Source organism: Netta rufina, assembly GCF_964035555.1.
Source record: "Netta rufina genome assembly, chromosome: 2".
In the NCBI taxonomy this organism is placed as follows: Eukaryota; Metazoa; Chordata; class Aves; order Anseriformes; family Anatidae; genus Netta; species Netta rufina.
This window is the reverse complement of record NC_140124.1, coordinates 138,003,130-138,025,569: the sequence shown is the minus strand read 5'-3', so window position 1 is coordinate 138,025,569 and position 22,440 is coordinate 138,003,130. Positions and strand designations below refer to the sequence as shown.

The following is a 22,440-nucleotide window of genomic DNA, read 5'->3' as shown; positions in this document are numbered from 1 at the left end:
TTAATTGACACAATTCTTTGTTATCCTTCTGTCGCTTTGTCTGATGCTTTTCGTAACATTAATGGTGACTTCTTTTGTAGGCATTTTCTGTGTGTCCCGTTTACCCTGTGAAAGTTTTAAACAGCACAGTGAATTCCACACTGACAGGACAGAGCCATTGGCAACTGCCTCATAATTAATGGAAACACTTATATTTACTAAACAGAAAGACCTCATCAATCTTCACAGTACTGTGGTGTGGAACAAGTTTCACATTCAGCATGGGTGTAAGCTTTTATAGCTGCTTATAGGCTGTGGACATCAGTAGGCTTTGGATCAACCCTCTTGACTATTATTAGCATTTCTGTACGTGTGTATTCAGAAAGTGGGGCAGATAAATCTGGTTACAGTCCAGAAGTGGAAAGTAGAGGGTCCTTTGGATGTCACTGGGAATCGGGTGTGACTAGCCTGAGATGGACTTTTCTCTAGTTTCTTTTAGGCTTCTTAAAAGAAAATACAGTTTCAAAATAACTCTTAGTTCTACTTACATATAAGACCTACATACAATATATACCTTCCAGATCTTTGTCAGGTTATTTCCAAATATTCAAAAAGTCAGTCTCTCTGAAGCATGCAAATGCATCCCTAATTTAAATTTATCCTCCTTCATCTCCTAGGTTGTCTGCTTGTTTCCGTAAACAGTGTGCTGTAATGCTCAGGAAACTGCATAGGTCTAGCAAAGGACACTCATGAGTGGGCAGATATAAACACAGAGCTGAGATAGGTGGTTTTGATCATTGCATTTCCAGTGTTTCATGAGGCAATTTGCAAATGTAAATAAAGCCAGGTAAATTAAGTGTAATTTACTTGGTAATAATGCCAGCTGTAATGTCTGGTAAAATTCCACTGATATGAATGGAAAGTACATGTTTATCTGTGGGCAGCACTGGGAGTCACATCTTCCAGCGCCTATTATTTCTCATTTCTGCACTGAATACACCTGCTGCTTTGCTATCTACCCCCCCAATGCTCATATTCACACAGTGATTCTCCAAAGACCACATGTAACATGAAAATCAAGGTAGGTTATTGTCAATCAGTGACATAACCTACTTCACCTTTGCTTTTGGGGTTGATTGGCCATTATATTGCCTTCACTCATCTTAGGACTCTTTTCATCAGCAGCATCTTTTACATCCAAGTCCTTTTCATCTTGCAAACTTCCCCAGAGTGGCTGAGGCTGGCAGGGCCCTCTGGAGGCCAGCTGGTGCCACCCCTGCTCAGGGTGCCCAGCACCACGTCCAGACGTTACCCTCATGGGAGAGTGCTAAGCTTCATCAGACACAGCCCATGCCATGCCCCTTCCCTCTCAACACCACAGATTGAACCCTGTCATATGACCAATGGATTGGGTGAGGAAGGAGGATGCTGTAAAGCTGGATGCCTAAGAAAATGAAACACAGAGAGGTCAAGCAAATTACCTCCCATTGCCTTACAAACTAATGGCATTGGCCAGGTCTCCTGAGAGCCCCACGTGCTGCATCACATTGCTTTCTATGACATTTAGAGATAAACTGTAGTCAATGTGAATATTCAGATGAATAAAATGGACATATTTTGATTTGGTGCGTATGTGTGTGTGTGGCAGAAATAGTCACACTGCCTCCCCTAGGCATCTAAACTTTAGGTGTCCAAATTGGAAACCTACTCACCTTATGGTTACCTAAATAGCTGTGAAAACAAGATTCAGAATTGCAACTCAGAGCTGGAGCCTAACTCAGGTACTACACCTTCTCCACTGTAGGAAGCTACATTTCCTTTTTGGGTATAAGAAACTTAGACAAATTTTATTCCTTTCTTATATACCTCCATTTAGATGTATAGAATAATGTGAATGACCTACTAAAAGTGCTACAAACATTATCTGATGCTGTAAGTACCAGAAATTTCCTTTCCTCACTGGGTTGCAATAGTACAAATACATTACTGAATGTATCTTATCTAGAAAAAGGTAGGAGGATACATTCAACGCTATAGTGCCCCAGGTCAGGAACCCACACTTCGCCAAGAAGCCAACACTCACGGTATTAATATGTTGTGAGAATTTACCCATATTACCCCTATTATACATATTTAAACTAGTAAGCCTAAACGCAGAAGTAATTTTTCAATTGCTTGCAAAATGAGAGAAACAATCTCCAACAATATGTCACATATACACTATAATTCTGAAGTGTGGCCAAGTCTCTTTCAAATGGGATTAATAAGTATGTTAGTTGTGTTCAACCACATTCAGCCTGACCAATTCTTTTTTCTTTGTGGGCTAATGCTTATAAAAGGCATTTATGTTTGTTTTTTTTTTTTCTTTACAGCAAACCTGTGGCTTTAGATGTCATGCTGATGTACGATGTGTACCTATACTTTTGGAGCTGTGGGATATGGCAGGATTTGTGTCACTGGGAAATGTTTCTGTACTTCAGAACTGTGACAGGTAATATTGTGAAGGTTTAAAATACGCGTGAAAGTGCCAACGCGGTTGTTTGTTAGAAAATAAAACTTAAAGTTTACCACAGATTGCTTTTTCCATTTGCTGAGGCCCCAAAGACTGGCTTTTTCATCCATGGTTGTTATGGATGATCCTTCTACAAAGCTTACACTAGGTGAGGGGTAGAAGGAGGTAGGACCTGATCCAAAGCCTAGCGAAGTTGTTGAAAAAACTCCTACTGCCTTCTTCAAGCTTTGCATCTAGCCTTGAATGAACCATGCAGTGCACATAATTTCAGCAAAGCAGTAATGAAGGAAAAACATATTCCCTTTCAGATTTTTAATCTAAATAATTTGCACAACACATGGCACAGCGGGACTGAGATGAAGAATAATATGACTTTTTTTTTTTTTTCCATAACAAGTGTATGGATTGCTCCAGCTGCCAAATAAAACATCAATTTTGTGGCCATTCAGGCATGAGACATTGTCAGAGGTGCTGGGCTTAATCACGCTGTGGTGCGGTGCAACCATTTTGTCTTATCCCAAGGCATCAAATACAGCTTGACTGCAACAAGAAGGATTGTCACGAAAATCGCATTGACCCAGCTGAGGTAAGCACTGAGTGCTGGGACATGTAATTAATTACACCCTCACCTCTGCTGCTCGGAAGCCGCTCTGTCGCTGTGGCACAGCTCCAGCGGGGTGAGTCGTGGGGTTTGTGCACTGGGGACCGCTGATGGTCCTCTTCTCGGCGTTCAGAATCCCTGCCGTGGCTGACGTTGTGCTTACACCTGTCTGAGCTGATTTTCCGTCCTCCAGAATACCTGGTGGGGATGTGTGAAATTGTGCAATTAGTACTGAGCAGCCGGTTATAACTGTGGCGGTGGTTTCCTCCTGTTTCACCCCTTTTTGTAGCAATGCAAGTCATGGATACCACATTGAGAGCATCTTACCTCGTTTTGTAGCTACCATCCTTACATTTATTTTATTTTTTTCCCTTTCTTCTATATTTCACTGTGAAACATTGACTCAGAAAAGATGGAAGATGGTAGCAGTTCATCCACTTGCAGATCTCCATCAGCTTCGGACTGTGGGAGTTCCCACAAGGAGCTGCTTGCAAGAGCAAGGATTTAACTAAGAACCCAGAAGTAGGCACAAAAATGGGTTCCCCTTAAATCTGTTTTAGTTATGGTAAATGTAGGGAGCATGACAGATAAGAGACTAGAGTGCTGCTCTATTTATGGCCTCAAACTTATTTTTGTTGAGTAAAAAAACTCATAAAAATATATTTCATACTCTTTTGACCATCAGTAATAAAATAAATTATTAATTTGTTTTCTGCTCTAGCTGGGTGGACAAGGCAGACATTGTACAGTATAATACTGACCAGCCTAAAAGAATTTTCTCATCTTATTACATTAACAAAAATCTGTTGTCATTTACAGTAAGTGCAGAGCACTACGCGTCTGGTTGCAATGCTGAGTCTGAAATCCAAATACAAAGAGCAAATGGGATGCATGACTGTAGGTCTCAATTTTATTTTGGCAAAGCTTGTTTATAAAGAGATTTTTGTTCTAATAGGAAAAAAAAATTACTAACTGGCAATGAAGGTATCAAACCTGAAGAAGATGCAAATAGTCACAGATTCTAGGGGAAAATAAATATGAGGAAAAACAATGAAAATTCGTTGGTACTTGAAATGTGCATTGCATCATCAAAACCTCCTGTCATGAACCAGGTGGGAATCCAAACACAGTATATGGGTATTAAAAATGAAACAGAGTAAATTCTGAATTCTTTCGGAGAGATCTGTCAGAAAACCTGCTTTATCAATGGAAAACAACAACAGTAGCAGTTTACAAATGCAATGATAGCATTGGTGGATAGGGGAAGACACTGTCTCTCATGACATCCTTGTCTCTAAATTGGAGAGACATGGATTTGATGGATGGACCACTTGATGAATAAGGAATCAGCTGGATGGTCGCACTCCAAGACTTGCTGTCAATGCCTCAATGTCCAGGTGGAGATCAGTGACAAGCTGTGTTCCTCTGGGGTCGGTACTGGGACCAGCACTGCTTAACATCTTTGTCAGTGACATGGACTGTGTGACTGAGTGCACCTCCTGCAAGTTTTGTGATGACACCAAGCTGAGTGGTGTGGTTGACACGCTGGAGGGAAGGGATGACATCCAGAGGGATGTGGGCAGGCCTGAGAGGTGGGCCTGTGTGAGCCTCATGAGGTTCAACAAGGCCAAGTGTGAGGTCCTGAACCTGGGCTGCGGCAATCCCAAGCACAAAAACAGGCTGGGTGGAGAATAGGTTGAGAGCAGCCCTGAGGAGAAGGACCTGGGGGTGGTGTCCAGCACAAGGGCATGGAGCTATTGGAGCGAGTCCAGAGGAGGGCCATGAGGATGCTCAGGGGGCTGGAGCCCCTCTCCTATGAGAACAGGCTGAGGGAGCTGGGGGTGTTCAGCCTGGAGAAGAGAAGGCCCCGGGCAGAGCTTACAGCGGCCTGCCAGTGCCTAAAGGGGGCTGCAGGACAGCTGGGGAGTGTAACGCTAGGGCAAAGGGGGAATAAGCTTTAAACTAAAAGAGGGGAGATTTAGAATAAATGTTAGGAAGAAACTTTTTACTCTGAGGGTGGTGAGGCCCTGGCACAGGCTGCCCAGAGAAGCTGTGGCTGCCCCATCCCTGGAGGTGCTCAAGGCCAGGCTGGATGGGGCTTTGGGCAGCCTGGGCTGGTGGGAGGTGTCCCTGCCCATGGCAGGGGGCTGGAACTAAATGGACTTTAAGGTCACTTCCAACACAAACCATTCTGTGATTCTACAATTGTAGGATTTCAGAAGTCAATAAAAACTAGTCACTGCACTTCCCTAAACAGTCAGAAGATGGTGTTAGAGTTTTCCTAGGACAGTTTAACTTGTAATGGTAGCTACTAAGCATAATGCTAGATCGTCTATCTTTTGATTTAAAAATAAACAAATATTGAATTGAAACTTGAAAATATTATATTATAGTTTATTTAGGAAACCAAAAAAATACTTCAATCTTTGGAACTACCTTTTTCTGCTAGATATAAAAACAAATGCTGTTCTCACACATAAATCTACTTGCCATCAGACACCAGTAAACCACCTCTCCTACATCTCCAGCAAGCCCACAGCCAGTTGTATTTTAAGTCTTCTGTCTTCCTACCACTCCACAGTGTACAATGAGAGGCAGAAAAGCAACGGTGCAGAACATGAAACAGTATAGACCACACAGACAACCAGTTTTCAGGAAGGGAGACAGAGAGGCCTCTATCTATGTATGAGTAAGAGCTCTAAGCCAGTAGTCATGGCATAGGTTGCTTATTCACCTTGCAGAGGAGCTGCGTGAACAAGTTTGAGCACAGCCTTGAACAGGCAAAATGCTCTAGGCATCCCCTACTAATCCCATTAATTGAATCTCGGATGTTTCAAGCATATATGACTTATAAGTTTTTCCTTCTGTGGAGTCATCCTCCCAAATTACTTTCCACCGTGTGTCCCTTTGGCCATATGGCCTCTAACTGAGTTGTCTTGTGAAACAGTTGTCTGCTGAAAAGTAACTTTATTATTAAGCACAGTTGTTCATTTATCAGAAGATTGTGTTCCCTCCCTTGGTCTCTCACAGAACAAATTCTGTTACATCAATACTTTCCTGGAGGCTGATGGAAAATCTCAATCAGTGGTATATTTGGTTCAGTTTTTGTTTTATTCTCTGTTAGCTTTCAGCCTGAGCATCATCCGTTGCAGGGATGAGACATTTCTCCCAATACCTGTCAGAAGTGAACCGGGTATCAGCATCTGATCCTTCCACCTTCAGTCACACTATATAGATACATGTATATACGGATGAGCCTGTGACCACCAATACTAGATGCTCCTACCAGAGTGAAAAGCTTTTTCATAGAATCCTAGAATATCCTGAGTTGGAAGGGACCCATAAGGATCATCAAGTCCAACTCCTAGCACCACACAGGTCTACCCAAAAATTCAGACCACGAATTATTTTATTCTGAAAGATGTTTGCTACTCTGAAGTTAAGAAACTCTTGACTGCAAACCAGAGATGATATTAAAGAAAAGACCAGGAACAGATTGTTGCTTTTTAAATAGCAACTATTTTGCATTGCTATTTGGAGCTTGCCAGGGTGCACAGAAATGGAAGAGCTAACTTTCCTCTCCTGCACAATCTGGAATTCGCAAGCTAACAGGCTGGCAATGCTAGGAGTCTTGCCTCAGTGTCATTTAAAGCAAGCTAACTGTCTAGATATTTATACCGTCCTCACAGCATAGGTTCAGTAAATACCCTCCACAGACTTTCACTGTAGAGCTTCAGTGGAAATTCAAACAAATGGGTTCAGCAGTGTTGTTTTCTTTCCTGTCTTCCTGGACAACCCCTGCCAGAAGTCTGTGGGTCTTCTGGGGCCAGGGAAAACAGTGGATCCCATCACAACTCTCTGACAACTTCTTATCTTTTATTTTTAAATGAACTGTCAAGCTTAAATTATTTTTATGGCTTTATTCCCCCAATCAGGGTTTCTGGGTGGTTATCAAACCTCCACCATGGTAACGGTGACCTTCTCACAAATGGTTAGGCAATGTTTGGGGACAGCCAGACTGTTCTCACCATGGGGAGAAATGGGCGATAAGAGACAGGCATTTCATTGCTCATAATCCTGTTTGTTGAAGGTACAGGAGCTCTCCCTCAGTGACCGCAGGGAGGGCACACACCAAGCAGTAGCCCCAGAAATCCAAGCCTATCTTCTCATGGAGAACTGCACTTAAAATAAGTTATTCTCCCAAGGCGATGCTTACTGTCTTCTTCCTTCCTGCTGGCTTTCTAAGCTGCATGGGCAAGCTGACTTTTGTATTTCTTACCAGCCTGATAGAAATCCTTTAGGCGGTAGTCTGACAAACACTTCTTTCAGCAGCATCAGGGAAAAAAAAAAAAAAAAAAAGTGTTATTTTTAACTGAAATCAATCCCTGGGCTTCATTCAGCATCCAGTGACGCAAGCAGTAGCCCCGGCACAACTTAGAAGGTAGCACAGGAGCTGAAACAAGCCGCAGAGACCAGCTCATGTTGGTGACCATCACACAAACCGAGACTGCTCATCCAGCTATGCTCACGCTTCTCATCAAGTTGCCTTGCTGGGCTGCCTAAATCCTTCAGAGGTATCTTCACACTGCTCCAAATGAATTCCAGATCAGGGGACATGTATTTGTTTCTTCCATTCAGCATGGATTCACCAAAGACTCCTGTTGTTTTACAGGAAGAATAGTATCCCAAAGACTTCTGAACAAGTTGCTGGTCCAAAGTAGGGTGCGATAAGACTGACTGCTTACAAATAAACCTATACAAATAAATGTTTTTCCTAAAATCTCTTTCACTGAGAAGTCTGATGGTTTAAATCAAATGATAATCTTCAAATAATTCTTCAAGTATTTTCAAATTCAGAATTTGAATAGATTTTGAAAAAACAAATTTGTCCTTTCCTTTTCTTTTCAACTAAAATAGTGGCATTAAAATAGTGTCTCTTGTTCAAACTTCATCAAATATGTAAGTTTTGAAAAATATGGATATGGACAAATATCAACTTTAGTTACTCAGTTTGACACAGAATAACTAAAATCTGCCCCTAGGACCTGAGCATGTTTGAAATGTTCCACAGTTTAAAAGAAGGGTATTTTTTATGAGCACTTTAGTAACTGTATTAATACGTAGTGAACAGAGAGCCACCTAAAATGACAGATGTCTCAATACAACCAGGAAGACCAGCAAGATAGGAAAATCTGCCTGAAATATGTATCCTGTGTGAAGATCAACAGACATATCAGAGGTAATATGAACTCCTAGAACAGGACAAGGTGGATATAACACAATTCTCACCATTAACACAAAAATTAGATAGCATTTTTAGGTAGCTCATATAAACAATATCTCTATATATGTAGAGAGAGAGATTTTATATAATATATAAAATTAACTCTCTAAGAACATCTGCTGCTCACAATTAGTAGTTTATAATAACATTGAATATTCAGACTCCCAGTAGGACACCGAGTTTTTCCAGTCTCTCTGGGATAACTGCCTACTCTCTTTGCTGTAAACTTAATGAAAAATTTAATGTGTTCAAGTAAACATCAGAATTAGTTTTTAGAAGGAAGAGTCTGCGCACTTTGATGATGCTGTTTAGTTCTATCCCTGCTCTAAAACTCTCTATTAAATAACTGTAGCTATTATCTTCAAGTTCCGTAGTGCTTCAGACTTTTCAGTTCTTTAACATATGATAGTGTCCTACTCATGACTAACCCATGACTTAAGTTTTCTTCATAAAAAATTCTAGGCGGTAAATACTGTTCACAGGCATATTTTAGTTCTTAAATGACACTTGAAAGTTGTGCTCTGAAAAGTTGTTCATAGCCTTGCAGACTACTCACAAAATAAATAAAGCATGTTTAGATCATATTTTGTTACCCTTTAAACCATTTCCCTCCTAAATGGGAAGGGAACCATCTAAGAAAGATTTTTAAAGGATCATTTTAGTAAAGAAGATGTTCATCACAGAGAATTCAAAGAAAATGTAAAATATGGAATAAAAATCTTAGATGTGTATTTCTGATTCTTTTTCTGTTATGATGACAATGCTAGTGATAAAACCAGGAGCAACATATAGATGATGCTGTAGTTCTTCATACAGCCTGGTTATTCCTAAGAATTAATGCACAAACCATCCTTTATGAGAGTATCTCACAAAGGTAAGAGGAATTTTTTACTTTTAAGATTTAACTCTTTCTAACCAGATTATAGTATGGAAATAAAGATGATGTGAAGATGGCAAAAGTGGTATAATTAATTCAGAGTACAAAAGAAAAACTGGAGTAAAAAGCAAAAATGCAAAAAGCATGGATCAACTGCTGACACAGATACAGAAAAAAAAAAAAAAAGAGAGAACTATGGGGTCAATTTTGTGCATGACAAAAGATAGAGATATGACTTCCTCATAGCCTCATAGCTTTTTTTATACCTTGTCTCTGTATTAGATAGCTAATACACGTTTGCTAGTGATCAGGAAAGGAACAGAAGCAATGAGAGAGCAACACTTACAGGCAGCCCATAATTATCAGGATTCCAGGAAACTTCTCAAAACCTAGATGGCATGAAGGTATGGCTGCCTGGCTGTATAGTCTGGGTCCAAAGAGCAGTATCTTAGTAAGATCCAAAATGAACTGAAATTGTATATTACACTATTTTACGATTCCAAAAAGCAATGTTACAATAGCTAACGCTGAAAAGAAATTGGGAAGGGGTAGGAAGGCTGGTAGTACAGAGAATACATGAATCTTAGCCACAAGGATCAGACCTTGGTGGAGGAAATGATTCCCCATGTGCTTGCAGCAATGTTCTCCTGCCTGACCTCAAAGCAGGAGACACAAATTCTGACCCAAATGAGCTGCAGATCTGACCCAGTACTGTGCACCCTGTGCTGTCATGTGGCGTGGTACTGAATAACAAGCATGCATCTGTTCAAAGTGAGTAAATGTTGATGAGCACGCCAAATTTATATCTACGGAACTGGCAATGACAAACCAGTAAGGTTCAATTTTCTGGTTCAGCAACACCCTTCTTTTATTTATCACGGCTGTTATCTCATGAATAATGCATAACTGCTTTATAAAATGCCTGCATAATAAGATGTACACTGCACTGTAAAGATGTACTCAGAGAAAATTTGCAGTAAAGAATAATGAATGCTATTACTACAACATGTAGACACTTACGGAGAGAATATGTATTTGGTACTGTCACTGAATTCTTGCTTTTAGTGTCACAGATGGGTAACAGACATACAGATCACTGAAATACCTGTCTTCTAGGCCTGCTCTCCTGATTTGAAACTACTGATGCTTGAGAAAACTACACATCTGCAGGGCTGAGTGCTGGTAGGCACTTGTACAGCAAAAATACAACACAGAATGGGTCCTATTAAAAATGAATGGATTGGAGGCTGTGAAGAAAGTAGAGCTTAAGTCATTGCCTCTGAAACAGAAGCCTAAGGGATGATGCCAGATGGTCAGTGCAACTGCAACAGACTTTTTTTTTTTTCCTTTCTTTTTTTTTTTTTCCCAAAAAGGAAGGATTTGGAAACTTTTGGACATAGCAAAGAGTGATTTTTTTTTTTTTTTTTTTTTTTTTTTGCTCTAGATGAAAGAGCCAGAAGATCTGCAGAGGGAGAACATTCTGCAGCAGGGAAATGTCATCAGAAACAACATCTTGTATTTATTGAATCAGCAGTTATCATAATGCAATACATTTACCTCCCAGACATTCAGAGAATCCAGACCGATTTATCTGAACTCTAACATAATATAAACTGTCGACAGTGAAGCAAAACAAAACAAAACAAAACAAAAGTATTTGTGTCTTTGCCACTGGGGACTTGGTGCTGCCCTCCGCTCACAGCATGCCCTGCAGCCGGAGGGGCTGCAAACCATGTCCCATCATCTGCTTGTCTGAACTCTGCTTGTCCCAGAAGCAAGGCAGTCTCATTTTCTGTTTAGAAAGTACCTACTTTGCTTTCAGTGCTAAGGAACTAGGTAATAAATAAGAGGAATATGAAGAGATCGGTGTTCATGCAAGACAAGAGGTCTCAGATAACACTTAATAGATAGCAGAGGGCAAATGGGACTCTCTGATCCTCATTTGGCCATGGTTTTGTCATGTTCAGAGTCTTACAGAATTATGTTCTTCTGTAACACAATGGCATAAAACGTCAAACTCAGTACTCAAAGCACAAGCTCATGATTAATATATTTAATAATGTAAATGATATATGCACAACGGGGTCCTGGCAAAACCGAGAAATTAAGCACCATGTCTTGTTTTCCTTTTTTCCAACTTCATTTCTGAGCATAAGACGAATGAGATTTTTAGAGATCTGAGTATTTCAAAACTTCTCCTATCATGGCTTTTTTGAAACATGGCAAGATGCTCCTCTGGTGTAAATACAAGGAATTTTTTAGAGATTCTGAAACTGCAATTTAACATGTGCATGCATAAATAAACATATGATAAATAGCTCTGAAAGTCTGGTTGGATTTATTACTGCAATATTAAGATTTCTGCTGTAGACTACCCAAGGATTCTAGCAAGCAAATAGAACACAGGGAAGTCTGCATTAAAGCCACAAACCTTGATGTGCTCTAGATGGTCTTATTTCCCAGTTACAGACAAATGCAAAGTGTCTCTGTATTGGCATGTTTTGATTTCAATTTATGATAAAGAAAAATGGTACAACTTCTGAGCTGTTGTAAACAAACTTAAAATTTTGCAACCACATCTATGAAATGAAAGGTGAATATAAAATCTATGTTTATTCCAAATAGTAAAACCACTCTGCAATGATCTTTAATGGTGTGCAAAATATCTGCAAAATATTAGCCTGGATTTAGATTTGTTGACTCGTCATGCTGCATGGAAATCTGAATGTTCTGAAGATGCTGTGATCATTTCAAAGATCAAGTTACTGCAGGGAAAATAGACTCCAGAAGTAGATTAGGAGGGAATTGGTCTGATCCTGAAGGGAAGATAAGAAATGTAAGCTTGAAAGGATTATAATCAGGGTGCTAGGGAAGGACTTCATGACAGAAAGGCATCAGAGTCCGATGGATGAAGATACAGATTTTAACAGCTAGAACAGGAATGAAGAACTGAATTTTCACTGCATTGTGGAAAAAGCATTGGCAACATTTTGGAAGAGCCTCCATACACACGAAGAAGTCTCAGACATTGACGGCTGAACATTTTTTAAGCTTGGGAAAATCTTGAGATGGAACAGATTAAGGAACTTACCAATGCCACATGATGTGCCAGAAACAGACTGCTCTTTCCTCCAAAGCGAAAAATCAACATACGAATAGCAAACCTCCAAAACACTTTAAATGTTAGAAATATAGACAGCATGTGGATCGTATTCTCCACATGCTGTATGGAGATCTATGCTGTGTTTCAGTACTGCCTGTGAAAAATTCACCCTAAAAATGATACACTCCATGCACAGTGCTGTACTTCATGGCTTTCCAAGCTAAGTCAAGTCACCTCTGTTTTCCAGAGGTGTTTGCTTTTGGATCAGCTGGTGTTTGATACTTTACTTTTAAAATGGAAAGAAAAAAAATAGGGAAGCACTGTGCTGGATGGAAAACAAGATGCAAGCTGCTGACCCTCTCCCAACCACCCTTACCACAACTGCTGTACCCACCCTCTCTTAAGGAAGGTCCTGAACAGTGGCTTCGATTTGCAGGTGTTCTCATGGTCTTTCTTTCTTCTTAGGGAGGGGGCAATGAAACATCACTCATTTTGTTTTAGAATAATTTCTGGTACAGAAATAGGAGGTATTATTAGCATTCTCATTACCTAGTTAATCATGTGTGGAAGCTTAAGACGAGTAGGTTGTATCATTTCAATTAATCACTGAGAGAAGCAGCAAAATATTTAGGCAGATTAAACAGAAATCTTCATGAAAAGCATCTACAAGCACATGAAATTTGATCCAAAATGTCTCTTCAGCTTTGTTCACCAACATTCAGAAGCTGGAAATGAAAGCAGAAGCTTCCAGGTGAGACATGAGACGTGTACTTTAACAAAGAGTGATTGGCTACTGGGATAATTTAAAAGGACTTTGGCAAAAGGTCAATGACTGGCAAGTTGTAAATTAAGTCTGAATGTCCCGAAGATACTCACACTCCGTGTGGGAATTAATTTAGAAAAAAAAAAAGAAAAGGCTGTATGGCCAGTTGAAATTTCCAGCCTTACAGTCTATGAATATTTGGATATTGATGATTTCACTGGCTCACGTATGACTGAGATTGTAAAATGCTTTGGCTTAAGATATCTGTATGTGTGTGACAAAGCTGCTGCTCACATTTTGTGCTCATCCTAAAACAATTGCAGTGGTTGTGTTAAAACCTAATGCCATCAGCTGTTAGCAATCTGCTAAGTAACTCCATGACAATTTCTTCATCTTTTCTCCTGCCAGCGCTGAACACACTCAGAAATCACTCAGATAGGAGAGAGATATTCATACTTCCAGCACAGCGAGTGTCAGCATAAAACCCTTCTGATGGCCCTCGTGGGAAATGCAAGCAGTTTACAAGAATGACAACTGCAACGGGAGAGGAAGCAAGGAGAGGACTACATGTATATCCAGCTGAAACATATGAACATATGCATTGCTAGGAAACTGGTAAAAAAATCAATCAATAGAGGGGTTGGCTGATCAGCTGGAATACACCTGAGCAGGCCAATGTGAACCCATGATCTTCCAGCAGGAATGGGAGGCTGAAAATTACTTCATTTTCATCAGATGCTTAAAATATAAGGCTGAGTCAAGCCAACGACAATACAGAATCAGTCCGGAGGCTCACAGCGCATTTAAGAAAACCTTAATACGGAAAATCCTACCTTGCAGCCTAAAGCTGCCAATGCTACCAGTAAAGTGTTTCTCTCCCATTTACCTGTTCGTTTTACTCTTAACCTGCATTTTTCCTAAACAGATCAGAAAAGGCAGTGTGACAGCCTAGGGAAATAATTATGCATGTGCTCATCAGGTAATAAGATCGGGGTAGGAATGCATTATCTATCACTGTGCAATAAAGGTACAAGCCACTTTCTTTCATGCAAGTGCACTGCAGAGCCATGTACGTAATCACATAATGCATCTTTGGAAATATTATCCGCACAATCTTGAAAAGAGTGCTGCTGGGAGTCAAATCAAAAGCCTTATACTAAACTCACAGCTTTGGTCATAGAGTTTTTCGGTCCTTCCTATTACTGTGTCTGAATTTAAGATAAAAGCCAACTTTAAAGCCCAGAACTTTTAACTGCAATCTATTGATTTCATTTGTAAACTGCAAAAGTACCTGAGAAAAAAAGTGGGATGAGCAACATCACTTCTGTTTCTACTAAGAAATGTATTTTTATACCTGACAACGGGTATCCAGATTTTTTTTTTCACTTTAAGGTTTTTGTGTTTTTTTTTTTTTTTTTTCACTTAAATGTTTGCACACATCGCATTTTAGTGGCTTTGTTTTATCCACGGGTAAATGACTATACTGGGGTAAACTATCAGTCCTAGCGGGTCTACTTTAGACTGTAAGAGGGATTTAGAAAGTCTCGGCCTTTGTCTGGAGGGGAATTATTCAGAGACTTGGTGGAAAAGTCTTCATAATATGTTTAAAAATCATAACTGATTGGGGCTCAGGTTGTACAATCCTTCCTCAATCATTTCCTTCAGCAAAGCAGAAGGACGCCAGCACCTGCTTTCATGGGGCAGGATGGGCAGCTGGAGGTGGCAGCACCTCTTGGGGGGCTCAGTGCCACCCTTGGTGCCACAAACACACGGCCATCAAACTCTGCTGGGGCTGTCACCTACAGAGCCCAGGGCAGCTCACAAAACAGCAAGCTGAAGGCTCTTAGTAGGAGATTTCTCTCATCTGTTGATTATCTCTGATACTTTTAATTAAGTTTATCATGCTGTGGACTCTACTTTTTATATGGCAGTGGATATTTGTTAAGGAAGAATTCATTAACAAATACTTAGAGGTGGTTGAGGGAGTTTATTTGCCCCATCAGAACACACTAAATATCACTGACACCTTTTGCTGAACTGACAGAACACAAGAAATAAAAATACTCACAAAGCAGATGATTTCCCAGAATGGCCACAGTGCGAAACAGCAGCAACTGTCCCACCCAAATTATTTACTTTCCCTACACATTCTCCCAAACAACATTTACTTCTCTAACAACCCTTCTCTCATAATCTAGCAAAAAGCTTAATCGTGTGGTATCAATATCAACAGGGCTTTTACCATGCTCAGAAATGAGATGTTCAATTTCAGGAGTGTGGTGGGTATGGTCTGAAGACTCAGACATACAAGGAAAATATGGTTATTACAAAAAGCCTTATTTATCAGCTGAATCAAATTCTTCTAATAATTTTAACGCTGTCTTGCAGTGGTGTAAATATTGGTTTGGGCCATCACTGGGTTTGATGCTGAGCAAAACCCAAGGGTATGTGCTGAACGAAGAACAGCAGTGCTGTCTGTGCAGTGGGCTGCCCACCATCATTTATTACAGAGGCTTTCCATTTAGTTCTAGTGTTTTCCTCCACTGCTGTCTAAGGCTTTTTATAATTCCCTGATCCATAGACACATGCAAAATTGTCTATTTTTACTGGCAAAGGCTACTGCTATTTTCCCATTTCCAAGGCAGGAGTACAGCAGGACATAGGGGACCAGCATTGGTGCTGCTACTTCACATCCCTCTCTGGCAGATGTGCTGAAAAGTTTAGCTAAAGTCACTGAAGTATTTGTGGGTGATCAGTTCTTCCAAAACAGCCGCCTTTCTGAGCTTTTGGTATTGAGTTTGTGCTTCCTAATCCTCTTCTTGTGCAGGTGTTAAAGGACCTGCAATAACACGCTCTGCAGAGGAACCTTACATGTATAGGAAGGCTGTTACCACCCATGTGAATGTTAACACACTAGAAGCTGGTGTGCAAAGCTGAGCAGACACGTAAGAACTCTGCTTTCTGAAAGCCACATGATAAAAATTAGAAGCAAAAGCTTTCTCTCTCTATGAAACATCACACATGCTCTATTGTTCTTTCTTCTCTTGCCTTTTTTTTGTTTGTCTTAGAAGGGTTTCTTCAGTACAGTCCTCCATACAGACTCCAGTGACAGCTGAACTTGAAAGAGACTGTACACTTAAAGTCCAGAAACAATATTAAAATGGGTTCCTCTAACTCATACCATATTATTATACCCAAGATCTGGATTAAGGCAGAGTATGGAATTACTGTAATATGTCTACAGCCCAGGAAGATGCTCTGTTTATTCACTTTTACTGTAATTCTGACCTGCAATAACGTTATCTCCTTAAAATATCACATGCCAGAATCACTGCTGTAGTTGTTCCTTAAGCATACCAGATTTTGAAGCAAGCAGTTAAACAAGCAGTTTTAACAGGCAGAAGGGATACTGATATACCTGAATTACTCACTAGCAAAAGTGAGCAGTCTTTGGCTCCCGAGCTAAAACAGATTTTTTTATTAAATGCTCCTCTGCAGTCTGATTTACAAGAAACACTCTGCTGCACAAAAGAAGTTCTTCATTTACAACCTGATGCTTGTTCATTTATATTAAGCCTTTAACTGTATGTTTACCTGGCAAATGAAGCAAGAGATGATTGCAGCTGTGGTCAAAACCAATCCCTGGTCTGTGTTGTTATGGCAACTAGTATTCAAACAGCCCGAGGATTTTTCTCAAACTGCATTCAGTCTCTCCTACTATAGAGAATGGAAAAGCAATTTTCAAAAACTTCTGTACGGAAGGTTGACATTGAAGCATTGCTTTCTGCATACTGAGGCTTGGCCAGAGGCTAACTGCAAGGATGAGCACAGGCTATAAAACTTCCCGTAGTCACAAAACAGCAGCGTAATTGTGTCCTTTAACCCCAGAGGAAAGAACACGAATTATTCATAAGTGCACAACTACACTAAAGGCAACCTTGCAAGGTAAAATGCTAGCCAAGCAGGCTGCTGGATACTAATGACATTTTTCTCCTATTCTTGTGATGGAGTTTTTACAGTATTTTTTTTTTTAATAAAAGGCTACAATCTGCTCCCATTTCATAGCTGCTTTGTGAATGTCTTCACAAAGGGATGAGCTGATCCCAGTGTAGGTTTCATTTCTGGCAGATCACCAACTGCAGTTCTGTTTTCTGATGCCAGTTGTTTCTCCCAGATGCATCAGGTCAGACCTGTGGATAATATTTTTCTTCAGTGTGCTTCAGGAGGAAAGACTTTACTATGGGAATAGTACAAGGCACAAAGACAATAAAAACCAATTGTCTTTGGTTTCAAAGCCTTAGCCAATATTGTGAGAGAGGGAATGATAAAAAATAAATGAACGTTTTATTAGTCGAGGCACTGAACAAATGAGTTCAGAGACAATCAATACACAGCTTCTCAGCTCTGATAGAAGGGAGATATTTTTCACTTGGTTGCTACATCATTTAAAAATTAATTACTTTTATTTGCATTTAAGTAACAATCTCCAGCCAAGACTGGGGTCGTACTGTGCTAGTCACTGTTGGAAGCAGGAAGGACAGATCCTGTCCTAAGGAGTTTGCAGCAAATGAGCTAAATCTTGACTGTTAGGTCTTCTTGACCATGAGGCAACATGCTGCTTTATCCAATCTGAGGCACTTTCAAGTGTAATAAAGAAAAAATAATTGAATACAGCAGCTTAGTCACTAATGAATGAATAAATAAATAAATAAATAAAAGAAACAGAAATAAGATGGTCTACTTGAGAAAGGATAAATTGTTATAGTTGCTACTTACTTGGTTTTGAACACACTTTTCCAGCACTGGTAGGAAATTTTGCATCTTAACTTCCCAGCCTACACACATGCACATATCAGAGATTCCCAATGTAACACAGCAGAATATGCAAATGTGTTTCAAAATACTTCAGGTTTTGTGCATTTTTTTTACATTAAATCTTTTCCTTGTGGTTTGCCTGTAACGCATTGTGTCTGCCCTTGGGGACCAGCCTGATCCTGTGGATTCTTCCTCCCTCACAAAGTCATTTCTCGTGCTAACACTTCCACTTAGCTGAATCAGACTGTCTGAAAGGGAAGGCAATTTGTGCAGAGGGTTGCAAGGATCAAGGAACGGTTACCAAGCAGAAATGCAGTCTATTATTTCCCCCAGCTATAGCCTACGCAGTAGCTGAACCTTGTGAAAAGCCCTTCGCTTGCACGCCAATGGTGCTCATACGAGAAGCCGCTCCTCTGTACTCTCTCATTGTGAGTCCTCCTTTTTTCTCCCTCCTGGAAGCCACTCGCCCCATGAACAGTACATAACCTTGTGGTTTAGAAGATCTCTTTCAATTTCACCACCTGCGGTGCTTCATGAAGTCGTTTATTACTTTTTCACTGCACTCATCCTTACCAACGCACCCTGCTCATCACTGCCACAGGCTCAGCGCTGTCATGCAGCCAGCTGCGATCACACGTATTTGTGCCTGTTAGCGACTGGTCCTGAACCTGGGAAAAGTTGTCTGTCTGATTTTAGCTGTAACAATTGCTCTTGTCCCAGAGGTCTTCCCCCTCCAAAATGGAGAAAAATGTTAAAACGTAAAAAATCATGTAGGGAAGCGAACAAATATTCTAAGAAAGGATAAGTTGAAATAGAAAATTAAAAAAAAAATAATAAAACCTATTGCATGACTTCCTTTTTAATTTAATGAGAATTTAGCTCTCAAAATGTTTTAGTAAATATACAAACTTTTGGCTGCACAAATACATCCAGTTCCAACGAGAGTAGACACAAAATGCTAAATATGCTGTCTTACAAGAACAGAAGGATATAATGAAAGTTTGGGATGAGATGAGATTACTAAAATTAATATATAGCAGTTACTAGCCCTTTCTTCATTGGTATGCTCACTGATCCTGTATACCACATTTTCTATCCACCTAGAGCAATTTGTCCCTGTTTCTGTTTTAATATCCAATTTTTTGGGTTGTTATTTTGCACTCCTTTGACATAAGCCAACTATCCCAGCCACCTTGTTGTTGGCTCATTCCCCCAATCGTTCCTTCATCCTGTCTTCACTTCTCTCTCTTCACTGTATTTTCCCAATTTATTCCAAGGGAAAAAAGACAAAGGACAACTGCATCCTCTTCTCCCAGCTGCCTTTGGCTTGTCCCCTTCCCCCTGACTCCCAGCTGCAGAAGTTTCCTGCCTCCTGTTACCCCAGTTGTTATGGGATCACATCCTATCTCCTCAGCTGCCCCATCGTCCCCTTCTTCTCTCCCTTATTCTTCTCTTTTGTCCCCCACTCTTCTGTAGTTCTCAGCTCTCACAATAATGCCATGTTTTCCTGTGTAAGCCTTAAACCCACACTTGACCTCATTTGCCCCTCCAATTGCTGTTTCCTCTCCCTTTCATCTGTAAATTCACGGAATGCCTCGTTTCTGGTCACTGGAGTACCTCTCCTTAGTCCCTTCCTTTCCTACTCAGCCATTACCCTACCACAGCTCTCACTGAGGTACTTTATGACTTTCTAGGACCATTGAGCATTCCCCAGGTTCCTTAAGCTGCTGGTTGTGGCCAGCCTGGCTGCATTGAAGTGTGAATCTTGCCCTTCTGAAGCCTTGTTCCTCCTTGTTCCTATTAGCCTCTCCTCATTCTTCTCTATTCATTTCTGCAATGTATTTTTGCAGAGTGTTTCTCTTGCCCTAATCATTTACTAGTGTACTTGAGAGCCATCTCTTGTCCTCTTATCTCTGGTATTCTCATCTGTGAATTCAATTATCGCGTGTTTCCGTGTAGAACACTTACTGATCCATCCCTTTATCATCTCCTATTCAGTATCACATCTCAGACTTCTCTGTATGATGTTCAGCCATCAACATAAAGTAAATATGGCTAAAACAGTGATGAATGTGAGTCCTGAGGCCATTCTTGCTGTGTCTATCCTGCTGGAGATAGCACCGTTGCCTGTCATTCAAGCTTCCCAGCCAAAATCATCTCAAAGCTCTTTGAATTCCTTCTCTAATCTTTTCCCCCAGGAGTACAACACCCCCCTTCTCTTCTCCATCCCTGTCACACGGTGTCGTCGTCTCCCCGCTCTGGCTGGCCGCTGGTGCCCACCTTTGCCAATTTTCAGCCATGCACTTTTTGTGATACCTCTCTGGTGCTTTGTAGCTTGGTATAAAAAGCTGCAAAGCTTCTTCCCTCACCACACGCGCACTGAGGCTGCCCGTATGCACTGACTGCTTCACACGCAGGCTAGGATCTATCTGGGCAGCACTCATTTCCCCGTGGTGCTGGTACATCAGCAGCACGATGAATTTCTGGAGCTAGCCTGAGATTTCTAGACACCTCTGCATACCGACTAGTTCTGACAAGACGTTCAAAGCCCGCATCAGATCAGAGCTCCTCGTTCCCTATCCCACCTTCGTCCCTAGCGCAGTGCCCGGCTCCCCCCAGCCCCATCCCAGCCCGGGGACCCCCCTCGCCCCCCGCCCGGCCCCGCTCACCGCTGCGCCCCGCGCCCTGCTCCCTGCCTCCGGCCTCGGCGCCGCCGGGCTCCTGCGGGGGGCTGTCGGAGTCGGTGTAGGTGAGCCAGGTGGACTCGGTCTCCCTCGTCCAGCTCTCGTAGTACCGGGGCTCGATGGCGTCTGCCCGGCTGCCCCCGCAGCCCATCGCGGCGCCCGCTCTCAGCGCCGCATGGGGCACGGCAGCATGGTGCTGCTCTCACTGGCACGGCTGGGCTCGGTTTGGCTCGTTTGGGCTCGGCACAGCTCGGCACGACCTCCCCTGCCTCCCCCCGCCTTCTCGCCCCCTCTCCCGCTCACCCCCTCCGCCCCATCCCCGTCCCCGCTCCTCCCCGCCTTTATCATCGCCCTCAGCCTCCCCTCCCTCCTCGCTGTCCCCTCCCCTCCTCTCTCTTCCCAGCCCTTTCCCTCTCCCCGGCCCCCTTCTATCCCCACGATCCCCACCGGGTGCTGCTCCCCCCCCACGAGGGAGGGCACCCACCATGGCTGGCATCCTCCTGGCCTGCTCCCACAGCCCTTTCTGCATCCCGCGGTGGGGTCTGGCAGCCCGTTCCCTAAACCCACCTGCCCCCTGCTCGATTTCACCCCTGGAGCCTTGCTCCTGGCGTTGGGACCAGTGTAGTTGCTGCCGGGGAACTGGGAACCCAAGGCGCAATGATCAGTGCCTCGCCCCAGAGAAACTTACACTCTTCCTCCTTCAACGCAGGTTTTGGGAAGCAATCGAGAATAAACAGGGCTACTGACGAGATTCCTACAAGACGGAGTATTATTTACACCAGGGTCAGTAATTTCAGTAGGACACAGAGGCTTGACACTGACTCACGCTGATGCTGGCTGCCACTTGTGTTGCTGCTTCTCAAGGCCCCAGCAGGGAAGGAGCAAACCCCATTAACATCAGGCTCTGTAGGATCATAACTTGAGAGGGCAACTTTACTCCAAATAAGCGTTTTTCTCATGTAATCACTTTGTAGAGGAGCAGTGGCATGACCATTTCACCCAAAAAAAAGCTCCAGAGTGGCACAGAAGTTGAGTGCTGGGCTTCCCATGGGCACACAGCGCAGGTGTTAGATCAAAAAGAAGTGCTGGAGAAACTTGGGATGCCCAACGGCTGGAAGCAGAAGGATGAGCTCTCTGAAGCTAAAAGCTCTTGTTCCCTGTAAGACCACCAGAGGGCTCCGGCAGACCCGACCCTTGCATCCCATCCAGCAGGTACCCCCTTCTGCTTGGGAAGGGATTTGGGGCAGAGCTGTCTCTCCGTGTTGCTGAATCACCACCCATCGCACTTCTGGAAGCAGACGCCTGTTTAGATGTTTCTAAGCAGCTTCTCAGCCAAATACTGACTCACGACGATCGTACTTCCCTGCTGAGGTCTGCTGAGATCCCTCACAGCGTGCTGCTGACATTTGTAGCCCACATACTTGTATTACCGAGGCCCTAGCACCAGTGGGGCAGCGAGCTGGCGGCCATTTTGTCATCACTGGGATCATGCTTTGGTGGATTAATGAGACCTTTTTTTTTTTAAAGGGGTCTCCAACAGAGGATTTTTGTTCATCAGACTGCCTCGCCACCAGATAATCTCTGGGGCAATGGAATATTGTGGCATTTGGAAGCAAATGAACGGACCTAACACACAACACACTGGATGGCTTTTGTGTGCCCTAAGGGCCTGTCCTAGGGAAAACTGCAAGGCATGCCTGAGCCTCCAAAGAAAGCTCAAGCAATGCAATCAGTGTCTCACACCATAATTACATGAAGCGACTTCCCAGACAGACAGCACTAAACAACAGACATGCTGCAGCAGAACCTCTGGGGAGGCTTT

The 22,440-nt window shown here is 42.2% G+C and overlaps 1 protein-coding gene across 1 annotated transcript; it reads right to left on the bottom strand.

Annotated features, from left to right (window-relative positions):
• On the bottom strand, positions 1–20,769 carry BAALC (BAALC binder of MAP3K1 and KLF4; the record flags this gene model as incomplete). The annotated part of the gene is made up of 3 exons (XM_084281473.1): positions 1–105; positions 3,121–3,290; positions 20,604–20,769. The coding sequence occupies 3 exons, from the start codon at positions 20,767–20,769 to the stop codon at positions 1–3; spliced, it is 441 nt and encodes a 146-aa protein (XP_084137599.1).
• Between the last annotated feature and the right edge of the window lie 1,671 nt (positions 20,770–22,440).